Genomic DNA, 15,356 nt, shown 5'->3' on the forward strand with positions numbered 1-15,356 from the left:
CCCACATGAGAGACCAGGAAGAAGCACCTGGCTCCTGGCTTCGGATCAGCGCAGCGCCCGCCGGAGCGGCCATTTGGGGAGTGAACCAATGGAAGAAAGACCTTTCCCTTTGTCTCTCTCTCTCACTGTCTATAACTCTATCTGTCAAATAAAAAATCTAATGAGGAAGAAAACTTTTTTTAGATATACTCAAATTTAGGCTCCATTAAGTATACAAAATTAGCTCTTTGAAGAAATGTTTTCCACTTATAAAAAGAGAGTATGGGAATTATTGGAACGCAATTGGAGAGAGGAAGAAAGAGACTGTGAAAGGTGTTTGGGCACAGAGGCATAAGGAAATGGGCCACCTAATTCAAGCATTCTCTGCACATTAAGCACTTCTCCCTGCCATAGCAAAGAGAACCAACTTACTTGAGGTCAGAGAGGGAAGTGAACAAATGATGCAGTAAATATTTGCCTTTCAAGCAAACAATGACAAAATTACCAAGTTGGCTTCCAACTTCTTATCTTTTTATTTCTCCAACTGGACTCACCCTTACAATACTGCTTTCTTCTCCTTTTCCTTATCACTTTGTTCTCCTGCCTCTCCTTCCCATCATTGGTCCATGATACAAAACTCAAGGCACATTTTAAAATATCTTTTCTACTCCTTTATTCTTTCATTTTAAAAACTCAAACCTTTTTTCCTCGTTTAAAAGTCCATTCAGCTGTTCTCTGTTGCCCTTAAACAATTATTTTGCTCTAGATCGCAAGTAGAACACTTATAAGTATACAACACTTATAAGGTTTCCTTTAATCCTCTATCTGCAGGAAAAATAACACCTCTTTTTTCTTGCTTTGGTTTCCTTACATCAGATAACATAGTTTGGCTTAATTACTTCAGGTTTTTCTAAGAGCAAATTTAAAGGGTAGTTTGAAGGGTAACAACAAAAACATGTGCCACATTTAATCTCTGTAAAAATAGCAGAAACAGTTTTGTGACAAAAGCACCTTTTTATTAACTAAATTTCCTCTTTCTACAAATGTGATAAAATAAAATATAATAAAAGCATAATTATAAAACATAATATCCTCCACAAGGGCAAAATACAGATGGAGTCCTTACTCGAAAGGACTAAAGAGAGGATTCTACCTCAATTATTTGACCTTTTACTGATAAATAGTTCTAAACTGACTTGTGAAAGATTTCTGTCCAAAACAACAAACAAGAAAAACCCAAAATTCGTCAAGACTGCTAGTTATTTTATTATTTTCCTAAAACATATGCTAACAGGAATTACAACTACTTCTGTAACTTTTTTATTTATTTCTTACAAGGTGTTTAGGAACCATTATCTTCATTTTATACCTGAGAAAAGAAGTATAAAGATTCGGGACCAGCGCTGTAGCACAGCAGGTTAAGGCACCAGCCTGCAGCACCAGTATCCCATATGGGCACCAGTTTGGATTCTGGCTGCCCCACTTCAAATCCAGCTCCCTTCCCATGAGCCTGGGAAAGCAGTGGAGGATGGCCAAAGCCCCTGGGCCCCTGCACCCACGTGGGAGAAGCTTCTGGCTTCTAGCTCGGATCAGCTCAGCTCTGTCCATAGCAGCTACTTGAGGAGTGAACCAGTGGATGGAAGACCTAGCTCTCTCACTACCTCTCTCTGTAACTCTTTTATATAAATAAAATAAATCTTTTAAAAAAAAAAAAAGTATAAAGATTCAGAAGTCAAAACAAAGGCAGAACTAGGCTTTTAAAAGCAAAAAGAAATTTCCTGTCTTTTCACTGGTCACCTTTTAGGATTAGTAAGAAAAAAAAAAAAAGAAAAAAAAATCAAATGCAATCAAAATAAATTATTAAGCCACTCAAGGAACCAATCTGTTTACTGAAATCTAAATATACTTTCCATAGGAATCTCTCATCTAAGACTGTGAAATGCCTCTGGTTTATATCTGTCCTCACTCCTGTAATGGAATTTGGCTTCCTTACACATGAGCTCTTCATCTACTACTTATTTTTCAAGAGTAAATAATTTTTGAACATGGACAAAATAATGAAGCTGAAAAGAATAATGTATGTAACACCTCAGTGCTCCCCCTCTCCCTTCTCTGTACCCCGTCATCTATTTCTGGCTCCTGCTCTTTCTCCCTGTCTGGACACGACTAATTTACTCTAAGAAAACTTTCTTGCTAGACATATTCTTCTCCTCTTGTGCTTCAAGGTCATGATTTTTCTGAGTCTGTCTCTCCCCATTTGATAACTCTCACTTCTCTCTCTACTTTGGCAGCTCCTTACTCATTCAAATTCAGGACTTTCATCTGAATCTTCTCCCTACTTAGCAATGATCCCAACAATAACTGTTACATCTGGGGCAAGTCAATCATCAGTTTGCTTTCAGTAACTACCAACAAAATACTAATTCCTGACCTTCTAACTAGACCTGTACAGTACAAGCAAACAAATGTCAGTGAACATCAATGCCAGCTAACATGCAATAAGCAAAACATATTATAAAGTACTAAAATAAAGTATGAACAAAATCTCATTTCTGATTAAAATCGGATTTGCCAAAAACTAGATTAGAAAGATAAAACTCGATTAATTTAAGATTAGAATTCTCAATTGAATTAAAAAATGAAATACTTTTTACATCACAATAAAAAGATGCAAGCAGGAATTATCATCATCACAGTAACAAGAGTACTATAACTGCTGTCTATCGAGGACATACCATTCCAGTCAAAGGCGCTGGAGTCGTGTCTGTATAGAAGTAAGTTGTCCCACCAACAGTTTCCTTCTGGATCACCTGACCAGAAGATGGGTTCTGGGAAACAGGATTATTAGCAGGTGTAGAGGCACTAGAAGGCACCATGTAACTGGCTGGATTCGGAGTGTGACTTCTTCTCCTGGGGGCAGGAGAAGTATGCGGAGTAATCTTGGGGGAATGAAGAGGGGAGGATCCAGCAGACAGTGACATTCCTGAAGAAGACATAAAAAAGCTTCTTAATGAAACCATTGGTTGTGGAGTAAAAAAAACAAAACAAAACTGGGCAATAAAATGCAAATGTTCATTTGGAAGAAACATCTGATCTTTGTCAAATTTTAGGTACAAATATAAGTGGCATAATTTTATCTCATTTTGTTTCAGAAAAAGAACTGATTAAAGCAAATGTTACTTTTTTCAAATAATAGTAATTTCCAAATAAACTGACAAGCTTACTACAAGAAGTCTCCATATTAAAGTTTACACCAGAAACTTCAATAGTATGAACCACCAAAAATTTAATGAATCAGCTTCATGGAACAATGGGAAATAACAGAAGAGTGACTCTATAAAATTATGTCTTTTGTTTAAAAAAAATCTTTTATAAAAGGCCTAACTACTTTTTTATTAAGGATCATTTAAAAGTGTTACTACTAACAATTCAAACACATTCCCCCAAATATCGTAATATCCAAATGCAAATTATCTACTAAATAAAATTTCTTTTAAAAAGAATTAAGTGCTTGACGAAGATAAAAAAATAAGTCCAAGCTGAGACAATACACATTTTTAAAATCAAGCAGTGTATCGCTTTGATGACTTTTTGTCCATAACTCTAAACAGACATAATCTAAAACAAATGGAAATTTCTACAGAAGTACTTTTTTAAAAATTAGGGCAACTGATACCAGTATAATGCTTTAGCACAAGTTTCACATACTAACAACCAACAAGAAATTATTATGTGCAGAGCACTCGTTTTATTACGTTGTTGTGGGGAAAGAGAATGACAATTGTCTTTTACCCTTCAGGAGTTTCCAAGCTAGCTGAGAAAACAAGACCAGGTCACACATAAAAGACATGAAATGAGTTACAAAAACACTCAAATAGAAATTAATGTACTGCAAACCATATGCATAGATGCAGATGAAATGCAAACTAGTTAAAACAAGGTAGATTTAATTAAAGGCTTAGTGAAAGTGATCCGTTTCTAGAAGAAACTGAAAAAGGAATCTAGAACTATATTTACTGGATAAACTAGCTTATTCAGGAACTGTATTTTCTGGCCAGTAGGGAAATGACTAAAATCTTTTATTATTGAAGTTATATGCTACCTTACAATCTAAGAAAAAGAAAGTATCAAAAAGCTGCTGATCAGAGAATTATGCTGAATAGGGAAATGAGTTTGTCTAGTAAGACAAAAGACAACAACACAATGTTTTCTGAAAACTTGTCTTACCAAAATGACCTGAGTTTTCAGATAATGTTTATATTTTCTCTGAACAGCTCTCTGCATTTTCTAATGAGCCTCAACATAATCATTCCATCTGATTTTCTTAGCAACTAAATTGGTAGGTAGGTAAGGCAAGTCAGGTTATAAGCACCAAAGTACAGATCAGAGAACAGACATAGGGATGCTTTGGTATTTAACCAAGAACATATGTGCAAAGTCAACAGAAAAATTAGGATTTTAACCTAAGTTCACAATTTCCTGATCTAGTACTCCTACTGCTGTAACACAATGTCTACTACATAGATACTAAAATATGCCAGGAACTTTCAAGTATGTGTTAAATGTATCTAAGAAAACTTCAAAAGCCTAAAACCCTGCTTTAACTTAAAAAACTTATGAAAAATTATATTAAGATAAAAGCCTAAGTTTTATTTCAATATTCTAACTTCCAAAAGTCTGTTTATCAAACTCTGCATTATATATTTAACTATTAACCCGTACAGCAAAACTTTTTAGTATATTTTCAAAGGACAAATACTCCTACTTATCTAATATGAAATGTTTTAGAGAATTTCTCCTAAACCTAGTTTCTAAGCCTTTCCAAGAAAAGACTGAGTAAATATGTTTACTATCTTTACATTAAGTAACAGCAACAAGTATAGGCACAACTCATGAACTTTTCCCCCATATCAGGCACCAGTCTAAGTGTTCCACATGCCTCAGTCTAAATTCTCACAACCACACTGCGTTAGTATGTCACATTCATCTCATCTCACTGAGGAGGACAAACACAGATTATAAAACAACAGAATCACGATTCAGACTCAGGTCTCACTGATTCTAAAATCTGTGCTCTTGGTCAATATGCCATGCAACTGTCCAGTCCCTAATCCCTTACATGATGGAACAGAAATTGTTTCCATTATACTTCTCAGTAGCCTCCAAAGTAATCACTCAAGCTATGTGGGGAGGGGTAAGTGCAGCACTGAGTGTTGGGAAAGATTTTGACACCAAAGTAGGTATATAAAGTGAAACAAAAGATAAGACAGACTATCCCACGTCTTAGAAATGGACTACTAAAAATGATTTAAGTGAGGTTAAGAAGAAAATTCACGGACAAGTGTCGTGCTGCAGCAGGTTAAGCCCACTGTCTGCAAGGTAGGCTCCTGTATCAGAGCACTGGTTCAGGTCCTGTTTGCTTCTGATCCAGCTCCCAAAAAATTCACCTGGGAAACAGCAGAAGATGGCTCAAGTACATGGGCCCCAGCACCCCTGTGGGAGACCCGGAAGAGGCTCTTGGCTTTAGCCGAGTCCAGCCCCTGCTGTTGTGGCCATTTGAAGAGTGAACCAGTGGATGGAATCTCTCTCTCTAACTCTGCATATATATATATGAACTGAGGCTGATTGGAGTTATTTACATGTGTTCGAAATAAAACATGTATATGAAGCATCACCACATACAAGATTAAAAGGATACTTAAATTCTATAGGAAGCTAAAAATGAAACTACAAATTACTAAAACACCAAAACTAGTCAGAAACAGCACTACCTTGGATCACCTGCGTTTACAAATATGCTAAATAATTAAGTAAAATATCTACATATTCCTTGGACAGATACTTTATACTTAGTATTATGAAGATGACAACCATAACATGTTCATTAATTATATGCCCACAGGGGCAGGCGCTGTGGCTTAAGCCACCGCCTGCAGTGCCAGCATCCCATACAGGCTCTGGTTCATGTCCCAGCTGCTCCACTTCTGATGAAGCTCTCTGATAATGGCCTGGGAGGCAATGGAAGATGGTCCAAATCCTTGGGCCTCTGTACCTGTGTGGGAGACCTGGACAAAGCTATGCCAAGAGTTGGATCACTGGAAATGGACCTGCCCTGGAGTCGAAGGATGCCCAGGTCAGAGCCACAGATCTTACTGGCTCTAAGCTGAAAAGCCCTTCACTCAGCCCAGCTTCCAAAGTGACCACTGCAGCTGAGGGGACGGCCACGTAGGGTCAGCAACATTGAAGGCAGAACTGTAAATTTCTCGTTAGAGATGCCACCTGCCTTGACCTGGCCAGCTCTCCTCCCAGGCCAGCCAAGTAATGAAAGTCAACAGAGTGCCTTCCCCTAGGAGGTCCACACCTCCCTTAGGATGTACCCCATGTGAAGAGATAGATAGGTCTGGGCCTCTCAACTTACAAGGCCTAAAGCCCAACAGATTATTATCAAGCCCCTTCTGTCAGGTTCTATTTGCCTCTCAATCAGAAAACTTAATTGTAGCTTAGCACCTTTCTTAGCTCCTCTAATAATGACTCTATCCTTTGTTCTAGACCCTGTCTAGCAAACTTGGGCCTCATTCCTTCGTAATCATAACCTCTACTCTACCTCCAATGACTCTACTCTCAACCTGTGTGTACTGATGGTCCTCTTCCCCACTTAATGCTGTATAATCGTTCAGACCTGGTTAATGCCACTCTTAGGATCACTGGTTACTATCCTCACCCTTTTATGACCTTGTCTAGATATGATCAGAGTCGGCGAACTTGGAAGGCTTCCATAGCCTTGGCAACTCATGACGACAGCCTAGGGTGGTTACTGGCGCCATAAACTAGAGTGTCAATTTGTTGAGTCAACAACAGGAGTCACTGTGCACTTGCTCCTCATGTGGGATCTCTGTCCTTAATGTGCTGTACATTTTGATTTAATGCTATAACTAGTACTCAAACAGTATGTTTCACTTTGTGTTTCTATGTGGGTGCAAACTATTGAAATCTTTACTTAATATATACTAAATTGATCTTCTGTATATAAAGAGAATTGAAAATGAATCTTGATGTGAATGGAAGGGGAGAGGGAGCGGGAGAGAGGAGGGTTGCGGGTGGGAGGGAAGTTATGGGAGGGGGAAGCCATTGTAATCCATAAGCTGTACATTGGAAATTTATATTCATTAAATAAAAGTTAAAAAAAAAAAGTGACAATTCACTGAAGTAACAAAGAAATTAATATACAACAAATCAACACATTTCCCAAATACAAACATCTAATTAGTGAAAGACTCTGGAAAATGAGATAGAACTAATACAAAAATCTATCAACTCTCACCAATGTTATAACCACACAGAACTGTGAGATAATTTAACAATAAAGCAGAAATAAGAAAAACAGTAATAATACACACACCACAAGCATGAAACTTAAGTAGAATTTAGAGCTAAGAGGTTACTTTGTGCAGTTTAGCCCTGAGTCCCTAAATTATGGAGAATGGAACTAAAACCCTTGTATAAAGCCAGGACTCTGGAAAACCTGCAACATTGGTTAATGTAGGACCAGATAATTTCTATGTTATCAGCCCAGAGGCCCAAAGGGAAGTGGTCATGGGAGAAAGACGGAGGAGGATTTAAAGCTTGAGGTGATATCCTAAGGGAAATGGAAATGCCAGGCTTGTCCTATACATATGTATACTTAGGGAAACACCTTCACATGAACTTCCATTGATAGGAATCCCAATAAGAAATCAGTATAAAAGGTGATTTGCTCTGGCAAAAGCCCTCAGAAACCTGGATGTTCAACCAATGGTGTTCCCATATTCTGGCTGCCTGGGAATTCAGGGAGTGAACCAGAAGACATAAGATCTCTGCCTCTCTCTATCTTTCAAATATAAAATGAAAATAATTATTGTAAAGAAATGTTTAAAAAACATCACCATGTAAATATACTAGAGAATTAGCATCCTGACAACAAGAAACCCTAGAAGACAGAAACTTGTAAAATATAGTTACTACTAAAATGACCAATATGAAAGTAACAATCAAACAGAGCAAGATGCATGTTCTGCAACAGAACAAACAAGGTTCTTTAAAGAATGTAAGCATGAAAATTAAAGCAGAAACATTCTCAAAAGATGAGTTAAACAGCAAAGCAGACACAGAGGAAAACAGTAAATCAGAAAGATATGAGGAAATTACCTAGAAATAAAACTTATAAAACAGAACAAGGGTGTCGTCGCTGTGGTGTAGCAGGTTAAGCCGCCACCTGCAGTTCTGGCATCCCACATGGGAACCAGTTCTAGTCCTGGCTGCTCCACTTCCAATCCAGCTCTGCTGTGGCCTGGGAAAGCAGTAGAAGATGGCCCAAGTCCTTGGGCCCTGCACCTACATGGGAGACCCGTAGGAGACTCCTGACTCCTGACTTCAGATCAGTGCAGCTCCAGCCGTTGTAGCCAATTGGGGAATGAACCAGCGGATGGAAGATCTCTCTCTCTCTCTTTCTCTCTCTGCCTCTCCTTCTCTCTTTGTGTAACTCTGACTTTCAAATAAATAAATAAATCTTTTAAAAAAACATAACAAGTATCCTAGAGAAAAATTAAAGATAAATGATAAATAAATAATAAATAAATAATATTCAAAAAGAAAAATTTGTGAGTTTCGAGAACTAATTCACCATAAAAATTCTCATTCAAGAAATCTTAAGAGTTTTGAACAGAATAGGTAAAAAATAAATCCCCTTTGACAAATTATGTGAAACTATAACATACCAAAGAAACAGAAACAGAAAATCTTAAAACCTAACAGAAAAGAGACAAACTATCACTGGGCGGGCACTTAGTCTAGCAGTTCACAGCCAGTCAGGATGCCCCACATTCTGTTTCAGAGTGCCCGGGTTCAAGCCCCTGGTCTACTCCCGATTCCAGCTTTCTGCTCACCTGCACTATCGAGGCAGCAGTGATGCCTCAGGTAGTTGGGTCCCTGGTACCCATGTGACATGTGACATGGACAGAGTTCCCAACTCTTAGTTTCAGCCTAACCAGCCCTGGTTGTTGTGGGCATGGACATTTAGAGAAAGAACTACTGGATGAGAGAACATGTGTGCTATTGTGCTTGCTCCAAAAAATACATAAAAATTAAAACAATTAAAGTTATGATAGACATTTCACCAAATAAGACATACAAATGGCCAATAAGCACATAAACAGAAGCTCAATGTCATTAGTCAATGACAAGAAAATAAACCCACAAAGACATTCCATTTCATACCTACTAGAATGGATACATAGATAATAACAAGTCTTAGTAAGGAAATGGGGAAACTGAACTTTCATACATTGCCAACAGAAAAGTAAAACAGTGTTGTCACTTTGAAAACAGTTTGGCAATTGCTTAATTTGTTAAACGTAGATACCATATTACACTACAATTCTATCACTAGGTACATTATGGAACAGAATTGAAAACATGCGAAAATTTGTATATCAATGTTCATAGTAGCATTATGGGTAATCGCTAAAAAGAGGGAACAATCTAAATGTCTATCAAGCAATAAATGTGTAAACAAAATGTAACATATCCTTCAACAGAATATTATCTACCCCCTAAGAGGAAATACCAATTCAGGTTATGACATAAAAAAACCTTGAAAACACTACAGAGGAAGAAGCCAGACATAGAAAGTCCACATATTATATTTTCCTACACATACAAAAAATCCAGAATAGATAATTTATAAAGTCAGAAGGTAGATTAGTACTTTCCAGGGATTGGGAAAATACAAAATGACTACTACTAGGTACAAAGTTTTCTTTTATGGAATTAGTGATGATGGTTACACAATCTGTGAATATACTAATATGTTTTAAACATACTGAATTAAAACTTTAAAAGGATGAATTTTATGATATGTTAATTTTATCATAACAAAAAATACTCATCAGTGCTAAAAGAAAAAAGAATCAAGAAAATTTTATAAATCCAGATAGAAGGGGAGAGTAATGAAATACTAGAAAAAAAAACCATTTAAATTAATTAGCAATAAAACAGATTAAAATTCTAAGCATAAACTTAACTAGAAATATACAAGATTAAAATTCTGAAAAACATAAAAGCTTGAACAAAGAGAAATAAATATCTGTATTAAAGATGTCAATTCTACCCTAATCTAAAAATTTATTAGTACAATGAAAACATTAACCATAATCTTAAAATTAGCCAACCTAATTAATTAGCCGCTAAATAAACATTGAGAACAGCCTGCTCAAATGTAGAAAGGGAGAGGGGGGCGAACAAGATAAAAGAAAGCAAAAAGGAGAGTATTATCACCACTGGATATTAAAAAGTAACCAAACTACAGTCATAAGGATGCCTTAAATTGTCCGATATGAATAGTGGACCAAAGCTTTAGAATAGAGTGCCACAACTGAGCTTAAATACATATGATAAAATAAGTGTAAGATAAAGGTGACTTCAAAATCCAGAGAAGGTACACAACAGCTACTCAAGAGTCAAGAGTCTACCATCAACAGATGAAAACACTTTCTAGCCATCAATAGATAATGCAATGATTAGAGGTAAACAGATGTTTAAACGCAATAAAAGTGAATCTGATTCATCACACATAACTTTCAGATGAATATTCAGATTAAATATTTAAGTACACAAAAAGAAATGAAAAGGCTCTCACGTGTTATAAAGACATATGTCTTTACTTTCATAGGTCAAAATAAAGTCCATCAATTTAACTTCTTCAAAACATTGAAAATTTCTACACAGCAAAAGATGATTTGTAACACTTAATAAAGGGCTAGTCTACTTACCACACCATTCTTAAAGTCATTAATAAAACTGAAAGCAACCAAAAGAAAATGGACAAATTATACAACTAGCCAACTTAATCAAAATTAAATGTCTCAAACATAAAAAAGATGCTTTGATCACTTCTCAGCCTTTTGGCTAACCTCAAGTGTAAAAAAAGAGGCTGCAACCCCTGATAATTAAGGAGATACAAACTAAAACCACTTTATTCCTTATCACTGCTCTCTTCCTAGTTAACACTTACAGACAATAAGTAGAAAAGTGGGCCAGCGCGGCTTAACAGGCTAATCCTCTGCCTTGTGGCACCGGCACACTGGCTTCTAGTCCCAGTCGGGGCGCCGGATTCTATCCCGGTTGCTCCTCTTCCAGGCCAGCTCTCTGCTATGGCCTGTGAAGGCAGTGGAGGATGGCCCAAGTCCTTGGGCCCTGTACCTGCATGGGAGACCAGGAGAAGCGCCTGGCGCCTGGCTCCTGGCTCCGGATCAGCGAGATGCGCCGGCCGCAGCGGCCATTGGAGGGTGAACCAACGGCAAAAAGGAAGACCTTTCTGTCTCTCTCTCTCACTATCCACTCTGTCAAAAAAAAAAAAAAAAAAAAAAGTGAATGACAAATACTGTCATATACTACTATCTTCTTGAAGGCAATCTAGCAGTGTCTATCAGTTAAACTTTTTAATTGCCATCATAATGGTAAACAATTACACAGAGAAAGTCATAAAATGAAAATGAAAGCTATTAACTCCATGAAAGTGGAAATCTTTATTTTGCTCATCTTTGTGGACCACAGTAGGTCACTGAATAAGTATCACATTACTGAAAATCCATTTGAGGAAACTCCAAAAGAAATATTTTCTTCAATCAGCAAAGTTAAAAGATTTCCTCTCAAAATAAATGTATCTGAGATCTCCCAGTAAAGATCATTCTAAATAGGAAAACATTAAAAACATTCCTTTCCGAAGGAAGTAAAGAAAGAAGGGGGAGGGAGGAAGGGAGAGAGGAAGGATAGAAAGGAATTATCATTATATACTTCGGACTGTACTTATGAACTACATTAAATCTGATCTCTTTATCTTGAAAAAAAGCTTAAACATTAATTTTAAAATCAGGGACAAGACAAAAACGTCAACTATGTTCACTTGTATACAACACTGTACTAAACGCTCTAAAGACTGCAAAGGAAGAAAAACATTATCATTATTTGCAGAAAATGTAATACTCCAGATACTAGAATCCATAAAATATTAGGAATAACAGTTTACTCAGGTGAATAAATATGAAATAGAATCATCTGATACAGCTCCCTGCTAATGCGCCTGGGAAAGCTGAGGAAGACGGCCCAAGTCCCTGGGCTTCTGTACCCACACAGGAGATCTGGAAGAAGCTCCTGGCTTCAGCCTAGCCCAGCCCTGGCCAATAGCAGCCATCTGGGGAGTGAACCAGCAGATGGAAGATCTCTATCTCTCCTTCTAGCTCTCTGTAACTCTACCTTCCAAAGAAATGAATAAATCTTAAATTAAAAAAAAAAAAAGGTACTCAACACAAAGAAATAAGACAGAAATACTACTTACTCTATATGATCATTACATATTATATACATATATAAAATTCTCATATTATATCCCATAGATATGTTTAATTACTATGTGCCAAACTGAAACACTTTAAATAAAAATTTAAAATATATTTTCAGCCTCACACAGATATTCTAGATGTAAAAAGTGCCCTAAAAAAAAGCCCCAAAAATATTCTGGAAGATATTGAAAGCCAAATGTACATAAATAAAACATATACATTTATGCTGCTTTTTAACAGGCAATGATATTTTTCAACTTTTAAGTAAATAAAACAAGTTTTAAGAGACTGACAATTTGAAAGCAAGGAAAACACTATCATTAGCTGAAGCTTACTAGAGTGCTAAGAATGGTTTCTTGGGGAAAAAAAAAGTACTCTGTAGTGGAATGAGAAGGCCATGCCAAGGTGGCCACTGCCCCCACCACGCTGCTCTTCTCAGAAACGAACCCACTGCAACATTGTTGAGAAATCAACGGCAACAGTACTCTACAAGTGATGCACCAAAACATACAACTAAATTTTTTCTCACAATTATTTTGATTCAGTCACAAAATGTTGAAAAGTTGCCTGAATGCATAATAACTACCTACAATAAAGTTACTTTCTTATAATCTGAGTAACATTAAATATATTTTAAAATTTAAAGTTACTATCATCACTTTGTAATATACATGAATTGTTAAAACTTGGAAAGAATTCCTTAGTCAATAATTTTCATTTCATAATAATCACCCCATTTAAAGACTCATCTTCAAACATAATTATCTTTTACAATAGAAATCTAAGAATTTAATTTGTAAATTTGTCAATAGTTGCAGGAAGAAATTTCTTTTAACTATTTATTTCAAAGGCAAACTGACAGAAAGAGAGGACTCTTTCAGCTGCTGGTTCAATCTTCAAATACCTGCAACAGCCTGGGCTAGAACAAGCCAAAGCCAGAAACTCTATCCAAGTGTCCCCCATGGGTAACGAACCGGAGCACAACCCGCTGCACCACGACACCCACCCTGCGCGGGAAAATGTTTTAAAATTTCCACTGTTCAAGCCAAAAGCAGATCCAGCTTTTCTGCTCTTTCTTACAATTAGATAGCTGGGGCAGAATATACTTCAGTGATGTGTTCAGTCATTTAAATTTAAACTTAATGATGAAAAAAATCGATGAAATGTGTTCTACTGGATGGCATTTTAGAATCCAAGAACATTATAATAACCTTGTTTATAGTTTTAGTCACTTTTCTGCCCAAGAGGGACTGATGGCAATAATTCTTTCAGCTCTTGCCATTAAGATTAAAGTAGAAAAAGTCAGTATTTTACTAAAAATACCAATTTGGGAACATTTTTGCCACCTCTTTTATGTCATAAAATGGGATGAGAAAAGGAAACTTGAAAAAAATGGACACAAATAAAGATAACACTGGGACAAGTATCACATAGATATATGTATACTTTTGCTGTGAATCTAATCCCAGAACATACTGTACAAAATAAAAAAAACTACTCCATGATCCAATACTCAACATTAGGAAGTAAAAGCTAAGATAATATTAGCCTTTACTTCTTTCTCTCTAATTTCATTGTCCAAATTCAATGCTGCAGATAATTACCAAAATTGGCTAAAAATATTAAGAGCATCATGCTTGAGGTCATATTAATCAAACAGCTAATAAACCTCAAGTTGAACTGTTTATAAGTCTACTTGTCTATGATAAAATTCTCCTAGCTCTGCCATGATGCAGGACTATTTGCACCTCTTGCCTAAATAATAAAAGGTATTTAGAAGAAATCTAATACATATAAATTCCCATCATCCCTATATATTTTGTGTCAACTAATTTCAAATGACTAAAACTAATATATTTACAATCTTCTAATTTTTAAGCAAAATTATATGCATTAGATACAGATACAGCTTTGAGAAAATACTTCCTATGTCATCCCACATTCCAAAGTTTTACAGTCTTCAAAAAGACAATTCTAAGTATCCACACATGATTTATTACAGCCCCCAAATTTAAGATCTTAAGACTTTTCCTTCTGTAACCCAAATTCCTCATGCTTCAGATTTTAAAATCTATTTAATTAAACATTTAAAATCACTCTAATTAACTCAAAGATTGATACCAATAAAACTAAATTTTTAAGGTAAGGAATAACTGTATTACTAATAATTTGTAAGTATTAAGTATCAAAAAGGCATATAAACTGAAATAAAAATTTTTCACTAACCTAATAAAATATTTACTAATCAAGTGAAGTCCCATTTAACCCTAAAATTTTCAAACCACAAATGCAATCTACCTCTGCAAATATGAAATAATCCAAAGGCCAAATGGTTTACTTCAGAGAAATATTTACAACCCCATGTGAAAAAAGGGTAACTTGGTTTTACAAGCAGGCTGCAAAACTCCTATGCTGACCTCTCAGGAAATACAAATTCTTGCTGGCAACAAGTTGCAGCAAAATATCTACATTTTCAATAATTGTTCATGGAGTTTGGTGATAAAATGGAAATGGAATCAGTAACACTGATTTTAATTGCCAGAACTGATTCCTCCAAAACCCTGTTTTCACAACAGCAACCCCTTATGATAAGGGGAGTTAAAAGTTGCTGAACTCAACAATCCCTTCAGTTAAACAAACAGACCCCTCATAGAGCTGTCCAACGCTGCCCAAACTATCCATCCTTTAGTCGAATCAGTCAGTTTCATGAATTGTAGGATTTATCTTCAAGTCCAGTGCTGACTCAGGGGGTAGCTTGTTCCCTAGAGAAAACAACCAACAAAAATCAGAACAGCTACTGCTCATAAGCTCTTTCAACACCCAAGTGGAAAAGGACAAACTTATTCTGTCCAAAAAAACAGTTCAACTTGCTTTCAACTACAGAAGTAGCCAATAAACTGAAGGTATCTATAATACCACAGGCAGTTCTTGGTTTAAGCCCTCCCTCAGTTACAGCAGAGTGTTAAATAGCTAACAAAATTTATAAGAAAAGCTACAGATAAA

The 15,356-nt window shown here is 36.2% G+C and overlaps 1 protein-coding gene across 7 annotated transcripts in view; it reads right to left on the reverse strand.

Annotated features, from left to right (window-relative positions):
* Window positions 1–15,356, reverse strand: part of PAN3 (poly(A) specific ribonuclease subunit PAN3) — a 149,584-nt gene that overhangs the window by 37,820 nt on the left and 96,408 nt on the right. For all 7 annotated transcript variants that reach the window (XM_062194432.1, XM_062194428.1, XM_062194427.1 and 4 more), the window contains one exon: window positions 2,715–2,962. In XM_062194432.1, the coding sequence (XP_062050416.1) occupies window positions 2,715–2,962 (248 nt within the window). The remainder of the gene's footprint in view (window positions 1–2,714; window positions 2,963–15,356) is intronic.

Source organism: Lepus europaeus, chromosome 6, assembly GCF_033115175.1.
Source record: "Lepus europaeus isolate LE1 chromosome 6, mLepTim1.pri, whole genome shotgun sequence".
Classification (NCBI taxonomy): Eukaryota; Metazoa; Chordata; class Mammalia; order Lagomorpha; family Leporidae; genus Lepus; species Lepus europaeus.